Genomic DNA, 22,875 nt, shown 5'->3' with positions numbered 1-22,875 from the left:
AACATCCAGAATCCACAAAACCAAAACATAAAATATACCTCTGAAATTATTTCCTTCAGGATCCAAAAAATTTTCTGGAAAATAATTAACATGTTGGAACATAAGAATTTATATCTTTACTACCCAACTTTCAGAAACATGGAAAAAATTAACCTAATTATATTTTTTAAATAATTTGTATTAGGACAGGCTTTGTGGTTCAACAGGTTAAGCCACTACCTGGGACATACACATCAGATTACTGGTTTGAGTTTCACCTACTCTACTTTTAATCTAGTTCCCTGCTAATATACCTAAGAAGTAATGTACCATGGCCCAAGTACCTATTCCTGCCACCCACGCTGGAGATCTGGATAGATTTCCTGGCTCCTAGCTTCAGGCTGGCCCAACCCCCAACTCTGTGGAAGTGAATCAGCAGATGGAAGATTGATATTTTTTTTCTCTCTGCCTGTCTTTCAAATAAATAACCTCAAAAAATTCATATTTGTTATACAGATATTTTAAGTGTTGTCTTAAATGAATTATACTCCTTACATAATGTTTTCTTTAGCCATTTTATATTTGTCATGAATCCCTTGCTATGTAGTATTAATATATCCACCAATGCTTTAAGAAAATGTGCATATGTATGTATGTATATGTATATAATGTTTACATATGAGGCTAATATAACAAAATGTTAAAAACTGATACATTTTTGTATGGTCATTGAACTCTTTATACTTTTTTGTATTTATTTTATAATAAAAATACAAAAAATAATTTATACTTATAAAATTCAGATATTAATTACCTGATTGAAGTCCAAAAAAGAGTTCCTCATCTTGAAGTAGCTCTTGAACACAATCTAATCTCATGTTAATGGTTTCAATATCAACTAGAGGTTCTAATATATTAGAACGAAGTCTTCTACTCCCTCCAGGAGTCTTAGTATAATTCAGAACACCAAAGAGTGTGTGATTATTCCTTTGAAAGCACAAATTTGTTAATTTCATTAAGTATACAAAGGAAAATCCAAGAAAATGGCATTTTAGCTTTGTAATTGAACAATCCTATAACTACAGTAGTTATTCTCAAACTTTATTATGCATGCAAATTATTTGGGGATTCTAATTCAATGGGTCTGAGATCAGGGCTAAGAATCCACATCCTGAACTAGCTCATAAGTACATATGTCAGTCAATGTACCACACTTTGGTTAACAAAGAATGACAGTGTCACCTTGCCCTTAATGACTTTTTTTCCATAATATATATAATATTGAGACTCATATAAAGTTTTCTGGTCCATGACATTCCATAAATAACATAACCTTCAGGGAGAAGGGACTCTTACATTGATAAAAATGAGTGTTTAACATAATCACCCTGATCTAATTTATGAAGTTAGAGAAAATCACAAGAGAATTTCATAATTTCTAAGTGATTCTTATGAAGAAATGAGCTATTATAAAGAATACATATCATTGGACTATTTATTAGAAAATTATAATTCACATGAAAAAGCTAGTACAGGGCAGGCATTTGGTACAGCCATTAAGATGCCTCTCTTATCATAGTGCATTGGATTCAAGTCTTGGCTCCACTTCAATTCTAGCTTACTGCTAATGCACACTCTAGGAGGCAGCACATAATAGGTCAATTACTTGGGTCCCTGCCACCAACGTGAGACAGACAGACTCAATTCCCAGCTCTTGGCTTTGGACTGGCCCAGTACCACCTTTTGCAGGTATTTGGGAGTAAACCAGTAGATGGAAGCTTTCTATTTCTCTGCCTCTGCCTCTCTCTCTCTCTTTGTCTTTCAAATATATAAAAAGTAAATAAATTTAGAAAAATTTTAAAGCCAATTTATTTTAATATTCAACATTTATTGAGCAGTTACGATATTCAAAACCCTGTGCTAAGCACTGAACATACAAGACAGACATGATTTCTATCTTCATGGTCCTTATATTCTAATGACAGATTAGTAACAATCTGTATCAGTTTACTTGCCATAAATGGGGACAAGACAAAGAGTAGAGAGAGACAGACAATAAGCCTATACATACAAAGAAAGAAAATATTTCAGGAACAGAAACTGCTAAAGAAAAATAATAGGAGTATGTAGAGAATGACCAGGAGGTTTACTTTAGTTAGGCTGATTAATAAAAATCTGTGAACTTGACAGTTGTGTAGAGACCTGAATGATAAAAAAAAAAAAAGCAGTAATGCAAAGGTGAAATTGAGATAGAAATCTAAATATTATGGAGTAGGTTTTAAGGGGAAATTTATCAGATCTGATTTCTGAATTAAAAGGATCATTCTGACTGCTATGCTAAACAAAGGGGGAAAAAAGGCATAGATACATGTTGGGTGGTCATTACAGTAGTCTAGGTTAAAGAGGACAGAGGTTTAGGTTACTGTGATAATTTGGAAATGGATAAACATAATCAAGAATTGGTATTCTCTGAAGATTGAGTAAAGAGCATTTGCTATTGGACTGCATCTGGGGTGTGAGAAGAGAAGAAATAAGAATGACTCGGCCCGGCGCTGTGGAGTAGCAGGTAAAGCTGCCACCTGCAGTGCCAGTATCCCATTTAGGTGCAGGTTCGAGTCCCAACTGCTCCACTTCCGATTCAGCTCTCTGCTATGGCCTGGAAAAGCAGAAGATGACCCAAGTCCTTGGGCCCCTGCACCCATGTGGGAGACCTGGAAGAAGCTCCTGGCTTCAGATCGGCCCAGCTCTGTAGCCATCTGTGGAATGAACCAGTGGATGGAAGACCTCTTTGTCTCTCTGCCTCTCTGAAACTCTGGCCTTCAGATAAATAAATAAATCTTGAAAGAAAAGAAAGAAATGAAAGAAAAGGAAAGACAAGACTAGCCTCTTGGGGCCAGCATTTAGGTGCAGTGGATTACACACAGGTTCAAGTCCTAACTGCTCTCCTCCCAATCTACCTTCCTGCTAATGCACCTGGGAAAGCAGAAGATGGCACAAGTTCTTGGGATCCTGTCACTCACTTATGTAGGAGATTGAAGTCCAGGCTCCTGGCTGCAGCCTGAACTGTCCTGGCCATTTTGGTCATTTGAGCAGTGAAACAGTGGATAGAAGATCTCTTTCCCTGTATCTCCCTCTCTCTCTCTTAAGTTTTACTTAACGGATATTGGGTGTACTAATTTAAAGAAATTTGTAGGGAATTACTCAGATCTACCAGCTGAGGGTTTCTCATCACATGCACAGTTTTTATTTTTTGAGAATTTGGATTCTGTAGGAACAAAAAAAATTGAGGAGCACACATAAATCTGTCATTTACTATAGAAATCAATGAGTGTGGCCGGCAATGCGGCTCAATAGGCTAATCCTCCGCCTGCGGCGCTGGCACCCCGGGTTCTAGTCCCGGTTGTCCCTCTTCCAGGCCAGCTCTCTGCTATGGCCCGGGAAGGCAGTGGAGGATGGCCCAAGTCCTTGGGCCATGCACCCGCATGGGAGTCCAGGAGAAGCACCTGGCTCCTGCCTTCGGATCAGTGCAATGCGCTGGCTGCAGCGCGCCGGCCGCGGCAGCCATTGGAGGGTGAACTAACGGCAAAGGAAGACCTTTCTCTCTGTCTCTCTCTCACTGTCCACTCTGACTGTCAAAAATAAAAAATAAAAATAAAAAATAAAGAAATCAATGAGTGTAACACTACACTGTCACAAGAGGACACTTGCCACTCAAAGGGACAAGTCTATGGAGCAGCCACGACTCGAACTGGCGCCCATATGGGATGCCAGCACTGCAGGTGGTGGGTTTACTCACTATGCCACAGTGCAGGCCCCAGAATATCCATCTTTTTAAAAATAATTTATTTTAATCTACTTGAAAAACGGGTGTCGGGGGGAGATAAAGAAAAAGGGAGAGCAAGAGAGAGATCTTCCACCCATTTGTTCATTCCCCAAATGCCCCAGATGGTCAGGGCTGGGCCAGGCTGAAGCCAGTAGCCAAGAACTTCGTCCAGGTCTCCTGGAGGAGACCAGTTCTTGGGCCATCTGCTGCTGCCCAGCTTCCTGGCCTTCTCAGCAAGAAGCTGAATGAGAATTGGAGTAGCAGGGATTCGAAGTGGCACTCCTATATAGGATGGGGCTATTTCTCTAATTACTAGTGATGCTTATCAACTTTTCATGTAATTATTGGCCATTAGTTTATCTTCTTTGGAGAAATGTCTATTAAGGCCCTTTTCCAGTTTTGAAGTGAGGTGGGGTTTTGTTTGTTTGTTTGTTTGTTTGTTTTTTGCTGTTTAGTACAAATATCTTTTATTTTATAGTTTTTACTTATTTGAGAGACAGAGAGACAGTGTGCTCCCATCCACTCATTCACTCTCCAAATGCACAAAACAGCTGGGGTTGGGCTAGGGCCAAAGCTGGGAGCTGAGATTGCAATCCACACAAATGTAGTGCCAGAAACCCAATCACTTGAACCATCATTGTTGCCTCCTAGGGTCTACATTAGTGGCAGATGGAGTGAGAACCTAAAGGCAGGAACCAGAGTCAGGAAACAAATCTACGTTTTCTGAAGTAGGACATGGGCATCTTAGCTGGCATCTTAATCAAGAGCCTAAATGCCCCCAAATATCTTTTTAAAACCTGATTTTGGCGAAATTTCTGAGCAGTTTAGCAACAATGGAACAATGATTAAAAACGTTTATTCAGGGGTCAGTACTGTGGCATGGCAGGTTAAGCTACCACCTGCAGCATCCAACATGGGTGCTGGTTCGAGTCCCAGCTGCTCCACTTCTGATCCAGCAACCAGCACCCTACTAATGTGCTGCGAAAGCAGCAGAGGATGACCCAAGTGGTAGGCCCCCTGCACCCACATGGGATACCTGGAAGAAGCTCCTGGCTTCAGCCTGGCCCAGTCCTGACCACTGTGGCCATTTCGGGAGTGAACTAGCTGATGGAAGATCTCTCCCCCACCCTCTCCCTCTGAAACTCTGCCTTTCAAATAAACAAATCAGAGGGGAAGGGAGGGGAGAGGAAAGGAAGGGAGGGGAGAGGAGGGGACAGGAGGGGAGAGGAAGAAAAGAAAAAAGGAAAGAAAAGGGAAAAGAAAGAAAGAAAATACCAATGAAAAATGGCCTCTCTACCTTTCCCAATATTCACTAAACACATAATACACACAATGTGTGTATGCGTGTAATTTTTTTTAACAAGTATACTCAAGAACATTCAAAATACAGAAGCACAGCCTAAAAAATACCAGGATATTGGGCTGGCACCGTGGCTTAACAGGCTAATCCTCCGCCTTGCGGCGCCAGCACACCGGGTTCTAGTCCCTGTTGGGGCGCCGGATTCTATCCCGGTTGCCCCTCTTCCAGGCTAGCTCTCTGCTATGGCCCGAGAAGGCAGTGGAGGATGGCCCAAGTCCTTGGGCCATGCACCCGCATGGGAGACCAGGAGAAGCACCTGGCTCCTGCCATCGGAGCAGCACGATGCGCCGGCCGCAGCGGCCATTGGAGGGTGAACCAACGGCAAAAAGGAAGACCTTTCTCTCTGTCTCTCTCTCTCACTATCCATTCTGGCTGTCAAAAAAAAAAAAAAAAAAAACAAAAAAACAGGATATTGAAGGAATTACACTAATTAAAAAGTATTTGGAATTGGACTGAGATCTTCCCTCTGCTGGTTCACTCCCCAAATGGCCACAACAGCTGTGGCTGTGCCAGGCTGAAGTCAGGAACCCAGAGCTTCTTCTGGGTCTCCCCCATGGGCAAAGGGGCCCAAGTACTTGGGCCATCTTCTTCTGCTTTCCCAGACCATTAGCAGGGAGCTGGATGGAAAGTGGAGCAGCTGGGTCAGAACCCAGCACCCATATGGGATGCTGCCATTGCAGGCAGCTGCTTTACCTGCCACACCACAACGCTGGACCTAACTTTCCACTTCTGATTTCAGCTTCCTGTCAGTGCAGATTCTAAAAGGCAGCTCAAGTAGCTGGGTTCCGGCCACCCATGTTGGAAACCTGAATTGTGTTCCTGGCTCCTGGCTTCAGCCCAAGCCACCCCCAATTTGTTGCAGGCATTTCAGGAATGAACCTCAGAGCTTTCTCTTTCCTGCTCTCTCTTTTACCTTTTCCCTTTCATTCTCTCCCTCTCTCCCTTTCTGGTTCTCCAAACAAATTTTAAAAGAAATCTTTTAATAAAACAAATATATTTATGCACTATTCATGAAACAACTGAAAAAATTTTAAATTAATCTTAAAAAATAGGACATAAAATGATGCTTTTAAAAAGGATTTATTTATTTGTTTGAAAGGCAGAGTTACAGAGAGAGCAGGAGAAACAGAGTAAGAAATATCTTCTATCTGTAGGTTCACTCCCCAAATGGCCATAATGGTGAGGGCTGGGCCAGACTGAAGCCAGAGCTAGTAGCTCTTCCAGTTCTCCCACGTGGGTTTCAGGATCCCAATCACTTGAGCCATCTTCTGCTGATTTCTCAGGCACACTAGTAAAGAGCTGGATTGGAAGTAGAGCAGCTGGGACAAGAACTGGCATCCATATGGAATGCCAGTGTCACAGGCAGCAGCTTAACCTACTACACTATAACACCGGCCCTTAAAAATACATTTTTAAAATTTCTTTGACAGGTAGAGTTATAGACAGTGAGAGACAGAGAGACAGAGAGCAAGGTCTTCCTTCCGTTGGTTCACCTCCCAAATGGCCGCCACAGCCGGCACTGCGCTGATCCAAAACCAGGAGCCAGGTGCTTCCTCCTGGTCTCCCACGTGGGTAGAGGGGCCCAAACACTTGAGCCATCCTCCACTGCCTTCCCAGGCCACAGCAGAGAGTTGGACTGGAAGAGAAGCAACTGGGACCAGAACCCGGTGCCCATATGGGATGCCGGTGCCGCAGGCAGAGGATTAACCAAGTGAGCCACGGCACCAGCCCTAAAAATACATTTTTTAAAAAAATTAGAAGATCTTACCTACAGTCTTGGTTATTAACTAGCAATTCAAGGTTTTGGGCTGATGATGAATCTATCATTGCTGTCTGTTCACTACCTTGGAAACAAATCTTCAGCGATTTGGGTGCATAAACTGAATTTTGAATAAATTCAACATATTTTAACAAAGCTGCAACAGCTGCAAGACAGTAATATCTGTAAGGTAATCAATGATATATCACTGTAAGTCTTTAATTTTAAAAATTACTGCTATAAGAAGAAACATTCATTTCAACTTATTTTCAGTAAAATTACAAATAAGTTATAACAAATGTTCCTTATTTTAAAGTACAATACTTAAGGGAACTTAAGAATACTTAAGGGTCACCAATAAATCATGTGTCGGAAGACAACATTCAATGGTAATTTGTGTCTATTTTGGATTTATAACTCTAAGTACTCAAATAATGCTGAAAGAGTATGAAGACCTTAAAGGTGGAGTCAGGATGTCCCAATCAATAGGAAAATATATTACAAATTCAGTGAGAATAAACACGGTCACTAACTGAGTAAACAGGATCCAATCCGGCTCAGAGAACATATTGATTTTGCACGTTCTGAGAAATATTTATCCTAAAAATATAATTTCCTATCTCATATTTCTAGGATTAAAAGTATGATGTAACAAGAACACTGCTTTAACTGTATTTCATTTCCATGCCACATTTCTAGTTTACTGTGATGCTTGAACTTTTTAATCCAAAATAAAGTAGGCAACAATCATCAGAGCAATAGATTACAACTAATTTGGGGACACTGCATAGAAACTTTAATGAACTGTTTTATTATTTCAATAATATTGTGTATTATGAGTCTGGAACTTTTCTAGGTAGTAGGGATACAGAAGGGATCAAAAGAAAACTCTGCCCTCATGTAACTCACACTGCAGCTTTCTTACTTTCTTGTTAAGTCATACTTACTTGGACTGAACCTCCATTAGGACAGTGCTGAATTCTGCTGTGCAAAACTGTTCAATGTACTCTAATCCTTTTGTTTCATTGAAGTATTTCCTTTGGACAGTAGTAAAATTAACGTTCTGAAAAAAAATTTTAATTGCAAAATAAATTTTTAAGTGCCATATGTTGCTCAAAAGTGCTGTTGTAAACACATAGACAGGTGGTAAAAATATGTACACTTTTTTTCAATATTTAAATAGAAACATTAAAAACAAAATGGTTACCCATCTTGCTAAGTGTCATGTAGTACAATCTGTAGCTCTTATTAGGCTTTACTCTCAGGAGACTTAACTGAATAGGTACAATAGTCAAAAAGTAACCATGAGAATCTGCCTTCTAGTAGTTTATTCATAGTAACAATATCACATAGATTTTATATTAAGCCTTCCAAACTCTGTCACAATTGAGAAAGCCTAGAATCTTAGAATGTGCCAGTTGAAACTATGAAAACAATAACTGCGCCTATCAAATCCATGAAATATTATTTATATTATGCAAATTCATTGAGAATAAAGTTAGAGGCAATGGACCTTTTTAGAAAGAAAATAAAAAAGAATCATGAAGTTCTAAAGTGAAACCTTTACCTACTTCGATTGATGTAATGGGTAAGAAAAAAAAAAAAACTTGATCTGTCAAAGAGCTATCAAGACTGAAGAAAAAAAGAAACTCATGGGAAAGCAGTGAATTTGTCAAGTACCAAGATTGTTTTTTTTTCTTTTTTTTTTTATTATTTATTTATTTTTTTGACAGGCAGAGTGGACAGTGAGAGACAGAGAGAAAGGTCTTCCTTTTTGCCGTTGGTTCACCCTCCAATGGCCGCCGCGGCTGGCGCGCTGCGGCCAGCGCACCGCGCTGATCCGATGGCAGGAGCCAGGTGCTTATCCTGGTCTCCCATGGGGTGCAGGGCCCAAGGACTTGGGCCATCCTCCACTGCACTCATTCCCTGGCCACAGCAGAGAGCTGGCCTGGAAGAGGGACAAGCGGGACAGAATCGGTGCCCCGACCGGGACTAGAACCCGGTGTGCCGGCGCCGCAAGGCGGAGGATTAGCTTAGTGAGCCGCGGCACCGGCCCCAAGATTGTTTTAAAAGTTATCTCAGAGGTGGACATCCATCCCAGTGGTTAAGATGGTGCTTGGGTTTGAGTCCCCACTCTGCTCCTGATCTGCCTTCTTGCTGATGTGTATGCTGGGAAGCAGCAGGTGATTACTGAAGCAACTGGGTCCTTGACATCCTTGTAAGAGAACTAGATTGAGTTCTTGGCTCCCAGCTTTGGCCTTGCTCAGTCCCAGTTGTTACAGGCATTTGGGGAGTGAATGAGACGATGAGAGATTGCTATCTTTTTCTCCCCTTTTCTCTCTCACTCCTCCCTCCAAAAAATAGACAAAAATAAATAAATATTTTTAAAATAGAAAACAGAAGTTATCTCAAAGTGGGCATTTAGAAGAACAGTTGTTGCTTGGGACACCTGCATCCCCTATCAGAATACCTGGGTTTGAGTCCCAGCTCCACTTCCAATTCTAACTTCCTGCTAATGTATATCCTGGGAGGCAGCAGGTCATGGATCAAGTACTTGCATTCCTGCTACCCATATGGGAGATACAGATTGAGTTCTGGGATCTTGACTTTGGCCTGACCTGACACAACTGTTCTGGGCATTTAAGGAGTAAACCAGCAAATGGGTGATCTCTTTGTCTGTATCTGTTTTTCAAATAAAAATTGTTTTGAAGATTTATTTATTTGAAAGGCAGAGGAGAGAGAGAGAAATCTTCCATCTGCTGGTTCAGTCCTCAAATGGCCAGACAGGCTGGGCTGGACCAGGTTGAAGCCATGCGCCAGGAACTCCATTCAGATCTTCCAAGCTGATGATGGAGTAGCAGTAACTCCAACTGATGCTCAGATGGAATGTTGGCATCGTAGGCAGTGGCTTAACCCACTGTGCCACAATGCTGGCCCCTCAAATAAGTCTTTGTAAACAGTTAAAAAAAATTTATTATAAACACTTTTATTTAGTAAATATAATTTTCCAAAGTACAGTTTATGGATTACAATGGCTTTTTCTCCCCCATAACTTTCCTCCCATCTGCACCCCTCCCATCTCCCACTCCCTCTACCATTCTATTCACATCAAGATTTATTTTCAATTATCTTAATATATACTAAATCGATCTTCTGTATATAAAGATTTCATCAGTTTGCAACACACAGAACATAAAGTGTAAAATACTGTTTGAGTACTAGTTATAGCATTAATTCACATTGGATAACACATTAAGGACAGAGATCCCACAAGAGGAGTAAGTGCACAGTGACTCCTGTTGTTGACTTAACAAGTTGACACTCTTGTTTATGGCATCAGAAATCTCCCTAGGCTCTAGTCATGAGTTTCCAAGGCTATGGAAGCCTCTTGAGTTCGCTGACTTCGATCTTATTTAGACAAGGTCATAGTCAAAGTGGAAGTTCTCTCCTCCCTTCAGAGAAAGGTACCTCCTCCTTTGATGGTGCCTTCTTTCTACTGGGATCTCACTCACAGAGATCTTTCATTTAGGTCCTCTTTTTTTTTTTTTTTTTTTTGCCAGAATGTCTTGGCTTTCCATGCCTAAAATACTCTCATGGGCTCTTCAGCCAGATCCGAGTGCCTTAAGGGCTGATTCTGAGGCCAGAGTGCTGTTTAGGACATCTGCCATTCTATGAGTCTGCTGTGTATCCTGCTTCCCATGTTGGATCGTTCTCTCCCTTTTTTATTCTATAAGTTAGTATTTGCAGACACTAGTCTTGTTTGTGTGATCCCTTGACTCTTAGACCTATCAGTGTGATCAATTGTGAACTGAAATTGATCACTTGGACTAGTGAGATGGCGTTGGCACATGCAATCTTGAAGGGATTGTATTGGAATCCCCTGGCACGTTTCTAATTCCACCATTTGAGGCAAGTCCAATTGAGCATGTCCCAAATTGTTCATCTCCTCCCTCTCTTATTCCCACTCCTATATTTAACAGAAATCACTTTTCAGTTAAATTTAAACACCTAAGAATAAATGTGTATTAATTACAGAGTTCAACAAATAGTATTAACTAGAACAAAAAAAAATACTGAAAGGGATACAGTATTAAGTTGTTCATCAACAGTCAGGACAAGGGCTGGTCAAGTCACTGTTTCTCATAGTGTCCATTTCATTTCAACAGGTTTCCTTTTTGGCGCTCCGTTAGTTGTCACCGATCAGGGAGAACATTATGATATTTGTCCCTTTGGGACTGACTTATTTCACTCAGCATGATGTGTTCCAGATTCCTCCATTTTGTTGCAAATGACCGGATTTCATTGTTTTTGACTGCTGTATTCTATAGAGTACGTGTCCCATAATTTCTTTACCCAGTCTACTGTTGATGTGCTTTTAGGTTGATTCCAGGTCTTAGCTATTGTGAATTGAGCTGCAATAAACATTAAGGTGCAGACCTCTTTTTTGCTTGCCAATTTAATTTCCTTTGGGTAAATTCCAAGGAGTGGGATGGCTGGGTTGTATGGTAGGGTTATATTCAGGTTTCTGAGGAATCTCCAGACTGACTTCCATAGTGGCTTAACCAGTTTGCATTCCCACCAACAGTGGGTTAGTGTCCCTTTTTCCCCACATCCTCGCCAGCATCTGTTGTTGGTAGATTTCTGTATGTGAGCCATTCTGACCAGGGTGAGGTGAAACCTCATTGTGGTTTTGATTTGCATTTCCTGATTGCTAGTGAACCTGAACATTTTTTCATGTGTCTGTTGGCCATTTGGATTTCCTCTTTTGCAAAATGTCTGTTTAGGTCCTTGGTCCATCTCTCAAGTGGGTTGTTTGTTTTGCTGTTGTGGAGTTTCTTGATCTCTTTGTAGATTCTGGTTATTAACCCTTTATCTGTAGCATAGTTTGCAAATATTTTTTCCCATTCTGTTGGTTGCCTCTTCACTTTCCTGACTGTTTCTCTTGCAGTACAGAAACTTCTCAATTTGATGCAATCAAATTTTGGCTTTGACTGCCTGTGCCTCCAGGGTCTTTTCCAAGAAGTAAAAATTTTAAAAATAAAAGTTATCTTACTTAACCTTCATAATGACCCTATGACAAGTCTCATTAATGCCAATTTTTCTATAAGTAAAACTTTGTTTAATAGCATAAAGTTAACATGTTCCAGAGCTGAGACCAAATTTATATTTGACTATGAAATCCATGCTCCTTCTGCTTCATAGTTTTTTATTTAATGAAGGTCTTTTTATGATAAGTAGAAGTATTTTAAATTAACAGATAAATTTCCCTGATCGATCCCTATCACAACCAGAGTTTCGGCGATGCTACAAAGAAAAAGAGAGTGGGAGGTTGTGTAGGAAGTTAAAGTGCCCCCTTGTGATGCCCACATCCTATATCAGAGTACTGAGGTTCAAGCCCCAGATACATGGCTTCTGATCCAGCTTCCTGCTAATGTACCCAGGAGGCAGCAGATGATGGCCTACATACTTGGGTTCCTGTTGCCTGTTTGGGAGACCCAGTTGGTGCTTCTGTTTTAGGCATTTGGGGAGTGAACCAGAAAATGGAATCTCTCTTTTCTTTGTCTTTCTCTCTATCTCTGTTACTTTGCCTTTCAAATAATAAATAAGTCAATCTTCAAAAAAATAAAAAACATAGTTTGAAATTTGATATTTGAAAAAAAGGTTTCCTATATTTGCTAAGTTTAATCACATTATAATACTCCAGAATTCCCATTCAAGGTCGTTATTATTTGTTATTCTATAATATTTGTAACCATTTCATCTTTTGTCAAAAGAGCATAAACACAGTTTTAAAAGTAAATAAAATACATGTATGGTAATAATAGTAACAATGATAATAATATTAATGTTTCCTCTGTTCCATTCAGAACTTTGCTGAATGTAACATCAATGAAGCCATCTCTGATTATCCTTTATAAAATTCAATTCTCTAGGAAGTAGATACTACTATTGTCCCTGATTTACTGATGAAAAAAGTTAAAGCTCAAAGAGAATGAGTAACTTAACCTGCACTAGGTCATTTAGAGTCAGGTTTTGAAACAGGACAGTGTGACTCTATTCTTAAGCATTATGATACATGGCCTTCTATCTCAAATGTACTGAATACAACTGGTCTTCAAAAAATTCATGAAAATTCATATTATCAAAACACAACACATGGAGTTTTAAAATGTTTTTGCACTAAAATAAACTTATCTTTCAATTCAATTTTCCATAAACTTTTTGAGGTACCCTTACATATGCTGTGTTGGCCTCTGGAAGACTTATCTATTCCCACTTTCCCCATGATTCTGGTCTGTCAACTATAGTACTTTGTGAGCATGAACTGGAATTAATTGTAACTCTTTTATGCTTGAAATAGGGATCAGTCTGACATGGGAAAATAAAGTAAGAACAGTTAGCATCCTTCCCTGGAATTTGCATCTGAATATTAGAAGAAAGTGCTGTTGCATAGCAGGTAAAGCCGGCACTGCAGGTGGCTCCCCACATGGCTCCAGGTTCGGTCCCGCTGCTCCACTTCTGATTCAGCTCTCTGCTGTAGCCTGGGAAAGTGGTAGAGGATGGCCCCAGTCCTTGGGCCCCTGCACCCGCATGGGAGACCGGGAGGAGGCTCCTGGCTTCGGGTCAGCTCAGATCCAGCTGTTGCAGCCATTGGGGAGACAGCCAACAGATGGAAGTCCTCTCTCCCCCTCCCTCTCTCCTTCCCTCCCTCTCTTTGCCTCTCCTCTCCATGTAACTCTGAGTTTCAAATAAATTTTAAAAAAATAATAAAAGGCGGCCTAATCAGAACAAGAACAAAAAATTAAACTTGGAAAGATATACATAAATAAGGATTATGGAAAGAAGTATGAAGTAATCAATGAAAGAGAACAAATAATGAATCACCTAACAGACAACAGATTTAGGACAGGGATCATTTTTAACAATGAGTCAAAGACAGCTGACGGCTACATAGGATCTCTAATAGCACAACACATCTTGCGTAATTGCAGGTGCTGAATATATTAAGAACAAGAAAAAAGGGGCTGGTGTTGTGGCACAGCATCCAATAAGAGCACCAGCTTAAGTACTGGATGCTCTGCTTCCAATCCAGCTCCTTGCTAATGCACCTGGGAAAGAAGCAGATGGCTCAAGTCCTTGGGTCTCTAACACCCATGTGGGAAAACTGGATGGAATTACTGGCTCCTGGTTTCTGCCTGGTTAGGCCTGACCATTGCAGCCATTTGAGGAGTGAACCTGTGGATGCAAGATTGATTCTCTCTCTGACTCTCCCTCCCTTTGTAACTCTGCTTTTCAAATAAATAAATGAATCTTAAAAAGAAGGAGAAGAAGAAGAAGAAGAAAAATCACTCACCTTGAAATTTTCTGTGATCAGAGTAAATAACTTGGTTGAATTCCCCACAACACAAGCAGTATTTGACATTATTATTTCCAAAGGTGATAAAATTTTGAGCTTAGTGATCACCTGCAATTGTTTGAATAATTGTTTGAATAAATAATTTCTTAAATGTAAGTTTAGAAAGGTCTCTACAACAAAAGGATTCATATTTTTTGGGGATAAGTAACTAAAATTAATTTGTAGATACCCAAAATTACAACTGTTCTAATTACATTTTTAATTAAATTGTATTTCTATGGGGATATGTTCAACATTTATTTTTATATAATTACAAATCTAAAATATTATCATAAATATAGGCTATATTTATACAAAATGGTTTGTAACAACCATAGCTTTAAAAAATAACTTGCACTTAGCTAATATACATTCCCATAAGATTTTTAAAAATAAATTCTTCTACCATGAAAAAATATAAACACGTCCAATAGCATAACAATGAAGATACACCAGTATGGCCATACTGGTACAGTTTAAAAGTTGAAGAGTACAGAAACACAGATGAGAAACATCTTAATATAAGATACATTTCTTAGAATTATTCCAGACATACAAATACTCAATTTCTTGAAACATTCCCATTTAAAATTTTTTTTCCTTTTCTTTTGATATTGTATATAAATGTAAATAAAATGTTCATAGATAAATATAGCGTGCAGTATTAATATAACCTAAGTATAACAAAAAAAAAGCGCCAGCATTGTAGCAAAGCAAGTAAAGCTGCCACCTGCAGTATTGGTATCTATATGGGCCAGTTCATACCCCAGCTGCTCCACTTCCATTCCAGCTCCCTGCTAATGGCCTGGGAAAAGCCGTAGAAAATGGCCCAAGTGTTTGGGTCCCTGCTACTGATGTAAGAGGCCTGGAAGAAGCTCCTGGCTCCTGGCTTCGGCTTGGCCCAGTGCTGGCTGCTGTGACCTTCTGGGGAGTAAACTAATGGATGGAAGATCTCTTTGTCTCTCCCTCTCTCTCTGTAAATTTGACTTTCAAAATAAATAAATAAATCTTTTTAAAACAAGTATAATAAAAATTAAACAGTAGGAAAAGGAGGCCTACATCCTGGGAAACTATAAAGGGGAATTTGATGAATACATAATAAAGAGCAATAAAACAATAAAAATTACATAGTAGCTCATCTCTTTAAAAAATAATTAAACTCAACAATGTTTTAAAATACAGATTTTAGAAGTAGACTACCTCTACCTGAAATATCACAAAATTCTTATGACAATAACCCCAGTGGTGCAAAATAATGATGAGTGATATGAAATGAAGGCGAAGTAAGAAGTGAAGGTAAGAACAATTTCTCTTAACTCTGGAAAAATAAAAATCAAATGCAGATGAGAAGAACTGACCTTCTGGAAATAGCATTATAACATATATTACCTTTGGTATGAGTCCAGGATTAGGATTAATTTGAAGATATTAATTTTAGAAAATAATATTAATAACTTTGGAATAATCAAGTACCAGTAAAACTTACTTTTTAGAACAAAATATATTCTAAAAATAAAAATCGAATGGAAACCACTTTTAATTTAAATATTCACAATGGCGTAATCATGAATAACTTAATCCAGAAAAAAGTAAATTAGAAAGCACTGCTTTGAAAATCTGCATACTACCCACTAGATCAACCATTTTCTAAGATTATTAAAACTCACCTTTGCATATGTTGTGTTGTCTGCAAACTGAGATAATATAATCTGTGGGCTTTTTAAATCAATACTTGCCATTCCTATTTCACCTCTGGCAAGTCCTCTCCCTTCTACAACAGCTACAATAACTGATGGGGTATGTGCAGACACTGCAGAGGATGATGTAGCTGTTTAAAATTTTAAAATAAAGAAAAAAATAAACATGAATAATCATTTCTAATTCTTTCTTTTATTTTTATTTTGAATGGTGGGAGAAGGGGAGTTAGAGAAGGGGAACAGGGACAGAGATCTCCCAACTACCAGCTCATCCTCAAAAGTCCATAACAGTCAGGACTAGCCCAGAGTGAAGGCAGGAGCGGTGAATTCAATCCAGGTCTCTCATATGGGTAGCATGGACCCAAGTAGCTGAGTTATCGACTTCTGCTTCCCAAGGCATGCATTAGTAGGAAGCTAGAGTTAGAAATGGAGTTGGGACCCAAATGCAGGCACATATGGGATATTCCAAACAACATCTTAACCACTGCAGCAAATGGCTGTCCCTTATTTCTAATTCTCTAATATCTCAAAGCACCCAGCCTATGACATGGCTATTAATCTCAAAGAAATAATGTTTATTTTTCATTAATAAATAACTTTTCACTATCCAAAACAAATAAAACTTATCAAATTATTTTGTCAAAACTTCATACTAAGGGCCGGCGCCGTGGCTTAACAGGCTAATCCTCCACCTTGCGGCACCAGCACACTGGGTTCTAGTCCCAGTCGGGGCGCCGGATTCTATCCCGGTTGCCCCTCTTCCAGGCCAGCTCTCCGCTATGGCCCAGGAAGGCAGTGGAGGATGGCCCAAGTCCTTGGGCCCTGCACCTGCATGGGAGACCAGGAGAAGCTCCTGGCTCCTGGCTTCGGATCAGCGAGATGCACTGGCCGCAGCGGCCATTGGAGGGTGAACCAACAGCAAAAAGGAAGACCTTTCTCTCTGTCTCTCTCTCTCTCACTATCCACTCTGCCTGTCAAAAACAAACAAACAAACAAAAAAAACTTCATACTTAGAAATAAGTATGAAGTTATACATTGTTATATGAAGCTATACATTGTTAAATGAAGTTACACATTGTTTTGCATTTTATTGGCATATAGTCACAAAGGGAACATTGAAATTGCAATTAAAAAGCTTAGATTATTTACATAACTGTCATAAAAAAGCTATTTGTATTTGGGCAAGTTATTTAATAGGAAATAATCATAAATCATAAATTTCTAGTATTAATCATTATCCCTATTTCAAGCACTGGCTAAAAGGATCAAATTAGATTACTTGTATGAATGCATTATATAGAGATTAAACAGCATGTAACTATGAACTCCATTTATGAGATTCCTGTATAATGTGGAAATAGAAATTACAATAAAATATATTGCCTGCTATGTGCCAAAAATGTTTCAAGTTCATTGAATCAACTCATTGAACTGTCACAAAATCCTATCAAATACATACAGTCTGCCTTCATAAGATTTATAGTTCAACAAGGAAGAGAAACAATTAAAAGAGGAATATTAATAAAAAAGAAGTATATATCAGCAAGACTTTACCTACACCTACAGGATCACAGAAGGATTTCTGAAAGACTATTTCATGGGAGGGGAACATCCGACCCATATAAAACGCACAGAATTATTTGCTCTGGCCCTGCTAAGGCAACCACAGGTGGTACTCAAAATTCAGTAAACCTAGAGCAGACTAATATAATTTTGTATGGCCCACAAATGATGTTATAAATATCCAAATGGCCTTTGGCAAAAAAACGGTTCCCATCCCTGAATAACACTCAACTAAATGAACAGCAGAAGAGTTTTCTAAGCAAAGGAAATAGCATATACAAATACCTGAGGGCAAAAGAGAAAGCACCATATTCAATGTACAAAAAATACAAGCTTAGAATGTTTAAAACATAGAATATGAGTACAAAAATGATATGAGATGATGCTAGAAAGACTGGCTAGAGCAATATCATGCAATTCCTCATAAACTATGTCAAGATATTTAAATTTACCTTAACCAAAGTGGGGAGCCAAAAATTATTAGAAATAATAAAAGTGTGGCATGGTAGCTATTATGGGTTCAATTGTGTACCCCCCAAATTAATTTGTTAAAGCCCTGACCTCCATTATATCAGAATGTGATTATATTTGGAGACAGGGCCATTAAAGAGGAAATTAAGGCTAAATGGGGTTTTTAAGGTAGATCCTAAAAGAAGATATTTAATTTCACAAACAGAAGCACTATTTGAAGAGACCAGAAAAGAGTGGCCACCTGTAAGCCAAGTAGAGAAGCCTAAGAAATTAACCAGCAAGGGCCAGCACCAGAATCCCATATAGGCACCAGTTCATGTCCCGGTAGCTCCTTTTCCACTGCAGCTCTCTACTTACAGCTGGGAAAGCAGAGGAGGATGGCCCAAGTGCTTGGGCCCCTGCACCCACATGGGAGAACCAGGAGAAGCTCCTGGCTTCACATCAGCCCAGCTCCGACTATTGCAGCCATTTAGGGAATGAACCAGCAGATGGAAGCACGCGTGAGCTCTCTCTCTCTCTCTCTCTTCCTCTGTCTGTAACTGCCTCTCAAATAAATAAATAAATACATCAATAAATCAAACCTGCCAACACCTTTATCTTGAACTTATGGCCTTCAGAATTGTAAAAAATAAAGAAAGAAAGAAAACCTTTATGTTGTTTAAGTCAACTACTCTGTGACATTTTATGATAGCAACTCCAAACAAATATAGTGGCTAACTATAAAAATCAATTATATTTCTACATATCAGCCATAAACACTTATAAAAATTAAGTTTAAATGATACTATAATAGGAGATGGCATTGTGGTGCAGCAAGGTAAACCACTGCTTGTAACACCAGCATTTCAAAGCAGGGCATTGGTTTGAATCCAGTTGCTTTGCTTCCAATCCAGTTCTCTGCTAATGTGACTGGAAAAGCAGCGGATAATGGCCTAAATACTTGGGCCTCTGCCACCAAAGTACAAGAACTGGATTGAGTTGCTGGCTCCTGGCTTCATTCTGACCTAGCCCTGGCCACTACAGGTATTTGGGGAGTGAACAAACAAATGGAAAAATTGATATTTCTCTTTCCCTCTCCATCCCTGTCTCTGTCACTCTACCTTTCAAATAAATGAACAAGTCTCTGGGGTCGTCACTGTAGCACAAAAGGTAAAGCCGCCACCTGTGGTGCCAGCATCCCTTATGAGTGCTGGTTTGAGTCCTGGCTGTTCCAGTTCCAATCCAGCTCCCTGCTAATGTGCCTGAGAAAGCAGCAGAAGATGGCCCAAGTGCTTGGGCCCTGGCACCCACATGGGAGATCCAGAAGAAGCTCCTGGCATCCAATTTGCCCAGCTCTGGCCATTGTGGCCACTTGGGAAATGAACCAGCAGATTAAGATCTCTACCTCTCCTCGCTCTAACTTTGCCCTTCAAATGAATCTTAAAAAAAGAAAAATCTTTGGCCGGCGCCATGGCTCAGTAGGCTAATCCTCGGCCTTGCGGCGCCGGCACACTGGGTTCTAGTCCCAGTCGGGGCACCAATCCTGTCCTGGTTGCCCCTCTTCCAGGCCAGCTCTCTGCTGTGGCCAGGGAGTGCAGTGGAGGATGGCCCAAGTCCTTGGGCCCTGCACCCCATGGGAGACCAGGAGAAGCACCTGGCTCCTGCCATCGGAACAGCGCGGTGCGCCGGCCACAGCTACCGCGGCGGCCATTGGAGGGTGAACCAACGGCAAAAAGGAAGACCTTTCTCTCTGTCTCTCTCTCACTGTCCACTCTGCCTGTCAAAAATAATTTAAAAAAAAGAAAAATCTTTAAAAAAAAAAAGATACAATAGGTACAAAAAAAAAAAAAAAAAACAAGACACCATAGCAACAAATTCAATAAAAATACATAAAACTTGTATATAAGAAATTATTAAAATTTTATGGAAAGCAGTAAATAAGACTTGAGTAAATGGAGATGTATCCCATACTCATGGATAGAAAGACCCATCATGGCCAGCACTGTGGCACAGTGGGTTAATCCTCTGCCTGCAGCTCTGGCATCCCATATGGGCTTGGGTTCTAGTCCTGGTTGCCCCTCTTCCAATCCAGCTCTCTGCTATGGCCTGGGAAAGCAGCAGAGGATGACCCAAGTCCTTGGGCCCCCGCAACCACATGGGAGGAAGCACCTGGCTCCAGGCTTTGGATTGGCGCAGCTCTGGCCATTGTGGCCATCTGGGAAGTGAACCAACAGAAGGAAGAGCTCTCTCTCTGTCTTTCCCTCTCACTGTCTGTAACTATACCTCTCAAATAAATAAATAAAATCCTTAAAAAAAAAAAAAAAAAAAGGAAGAAAGACCCATTGTTTCAATTCTCTCTAACAGGATCTATTGAGGGGTCTGGCACTGTGGCACAGTGGGTTAAGCCGCCATCTGCAGTGCTGAGATCCCATGTAGGCACTGATTTGAGTTCTGGTTGATCCACTTCTGATCCAACCCTGCTAATGTGCCTGGGAAAGCAGTGGAAGATGGCCCAAGTGCTTGGGCCCCCAGACCCACACAAAACCCAGAAAAAGCTCCTGGCCCCTGGATTTGGCCTGGCTTAGCCCTGGCCATTGCAGTCATTTGGGGAGTGAGCTGGCTAGCAACATCTCTCTTTGCCTCTCCCTCTAATTCTGACTTTCAAATAAGTAAATGAATCTTTTTTTTAAAAAAGGAACTACTGATTCAGTTAAAATATAACTTTAACCAAAAGCTCAATATATTTTTTGGTAGAACTTTATAAGTTGGCCCAAAATTTATATGTAAGAGCAAAAGGATAAGAAGTCAGACTCTTCTAAATAAGAATGTAGTAAAGGCTGGTGCCATGGTGCATTGGGTTAAGCCATTGCTTGTGATGCCAGCTTTTTATAGGTAGTGCCAGTTTAAGTCTTGGCTGTTACACTTCCAATTAAGCTTCCTGCTAACATACCTGGTAAGGCAGCAGAAGATGGCCCAAATACTTGGGTCCTTGATACCCTTGTGGGAGACCTAGATCGAGTTGGAGACTCATGGCTTTGGCCTGGCCCAGACCTAACTGTTGCAACCACTTGGGGAATAAACTAGCAGATGAAAGATTTTTATTTTCCTCTCTCTCTCTCTCTCTCTCTCTCTCTCTCTCTCTGTCTCTCCCTCTTGTCACTTTGTCTTTCGAGTAAATAACTCTTAGAAACAAAAAAAGAAGTGGTATATTAGTTTTTTATTACTGTAATGAAATGTCTGAGGCAAGCTGCTTTATAAAGAGAAAGCATTTATTTAGCTCACAGTTTTGGAGGTTGAAAGTCCAAGCATCATGGGGCAGACTTTGCCTCTGGAAAGGGTCTCATGGCAGATGACAAAGCATACACAGAAAAAGGATCCATAGTGAACTAGGAAGCAGAGAAGGGCTGGACCCAAATCCAGGCTTTTAATTTACCTTCTGATGATACCTCCTCTCCACTATGACCTAAGAACCTCCCACTAGATCCCGCCTATACCAAATACCATACTGGGATTAAGTTTCTATCCTCTTGATATTGTTATCTTTTGACTTTGAGGTTTTTAAAATCCTACTCGAGGTCAGATGCCAAATCATATTCAAGCCATGGCATTCCACTCATGGCCCCATGAAACTTAGGTCCTTCTCACATACAACATTCCATCCCTAGAGGTTCCAAAGTCTTAACTCAGCCCAGCAGTAATTCAAAAGGCCAAAATTGTATCTGATACTCAAGGAACTCTTTCATTTCTGAGCCCTTGTATGAGCAAAAACAAGTAATGTATTTTCAAGATAGGCACAGAGTACACATATTGCTATTACAAAAAGGTAAAACAGGAATACTTGGCTCAAATCAAGATAGAAACCTAACAGGGCAAACATTAAATCATTTTTTAAAGTTTTTCAAATTTATTTATTTGAAAGGTAGAGTTACCAACAGAGAGGAGAGACAAACAGAAAGGTCTTCCATCTACTGGTTTATTCTCCAGATGGCTGCAATGGTCAGAGTGGGCTGATCTAAAACCAAGATCCAGGAGCTTCTTCTGGGTCTCCCACACAACTCCATTGGCACAAGCACTTGGGCCATCTTCTACTGCTTTCCCAGGCCATAAGCTGGATAGGAAGAGCAGCCAGGACAAAAACTGGTGCCCACATGGGATGCTGGCACCACAGGAGGAGACTTAGTCTATTATACCTCAGCACAGGGACCCAAACATTAAATCTTAAAGCTTGATGACTGCCATGCAGGCACATTGTTGTGGGGAATAGGCTACCAAGAGCTTGGGAAACCATGCCCCACAGCTTTGCTGACTGTAACGCAGGCTTTAGTTCCTACAAATTTGAGTTATCATCCCTGCAACTATCCCAGGAGGGTGTTGCACACTGGTACTGCAGAGTTGCAATGGCAGTCCTGCCCCTGCAGCTCAACTAGCCTTGGTGAAAAGTCTCTGTGGCTCCAACCCCTTATTTCCACTTGGCATTGCCCTATTTAAGGCTCTCCACCTCTGTGACAACTCCCTATATGGGCCCTGACGTTGTCTAAGACATTCTTTAAAATCTAAGTGGAGGGTCAGCGCTATGGTACAGCGGGTTAACGCCCTGGCCTGAAGTGATGGCATCCCATATGGGCGCTGGTTCGAGACCCGGCTGCTCTACTTCCCATCCAGCTCTCTGCTATGGCCTGAGAAAGCAGGAGAAGATGGCCCAAGTTCTTGTGTCCCTTCCCCCATGTAGGAGACCCGGAAAAAGCTCTTGGCTACTGGCTTCAGATCGGCACAGCTCTAGCCATTGTGGCCATCTGGGGAGTGAACCAGCGGATGGAAGACCTCTCTCTCTTTCTCTCTCTCTGCCTC

General features: G+C 40.5%; 1 protein-coding gene across 1 annotated transcript in view; it reads right to left on the bottom strand.

Annotated features, from left to right (window-relative positions):
- The window catches only part of MSH4 (mutS homolog 4), a 94,855-nt gene that overhangs the window by 66,136 nt on the left and 5,844 nt on the right, over positions 1-22,875 (bottom strand). The window contains exons 3-7 of the mRNA XM_062193401.1: positions 15,985-16,145; positions 14,276-14,386; positions 7,869-7,984; positions 6,931-7,104; positions 794-966 (exon numbers count right to left, since the gene is read on the bottom strand). Of these exons, the coding sequence (XP_062049385.1) occupies positions 794-966; positions 6,931-7,104; positions 7,869-7,984; positions 14,276-14,386; positions 15,985-16,145 (735 nt within the window). The remainder of the gene's footprint in view (positions 1-793; positions 967-6,930; positions 7,105-7,868; positions 7,985-14,275; positions 14,387-15,984; positions 16,146-22,875) is intronic.

Source organism: Lepus europaeus, chromosome 5 (genome assembly GCF_033115175.1).
Source record: "Lepus europaeus isolate LE1 chromosome 5, mLepTim1.pri, whole genome shotgun sequence".
NCBI classification, from domain to species: Eukaryota; Metazoa; Chordata; class Mammalia; order Lagomorpha; family Leporidae; genus Lepus; species Lepus europaeus.
The sequence above is the reverse complement of the archived record's forward strand: the minus strand, read 5'-3'. Positions and strand labels throughout refer to the sequence as shown.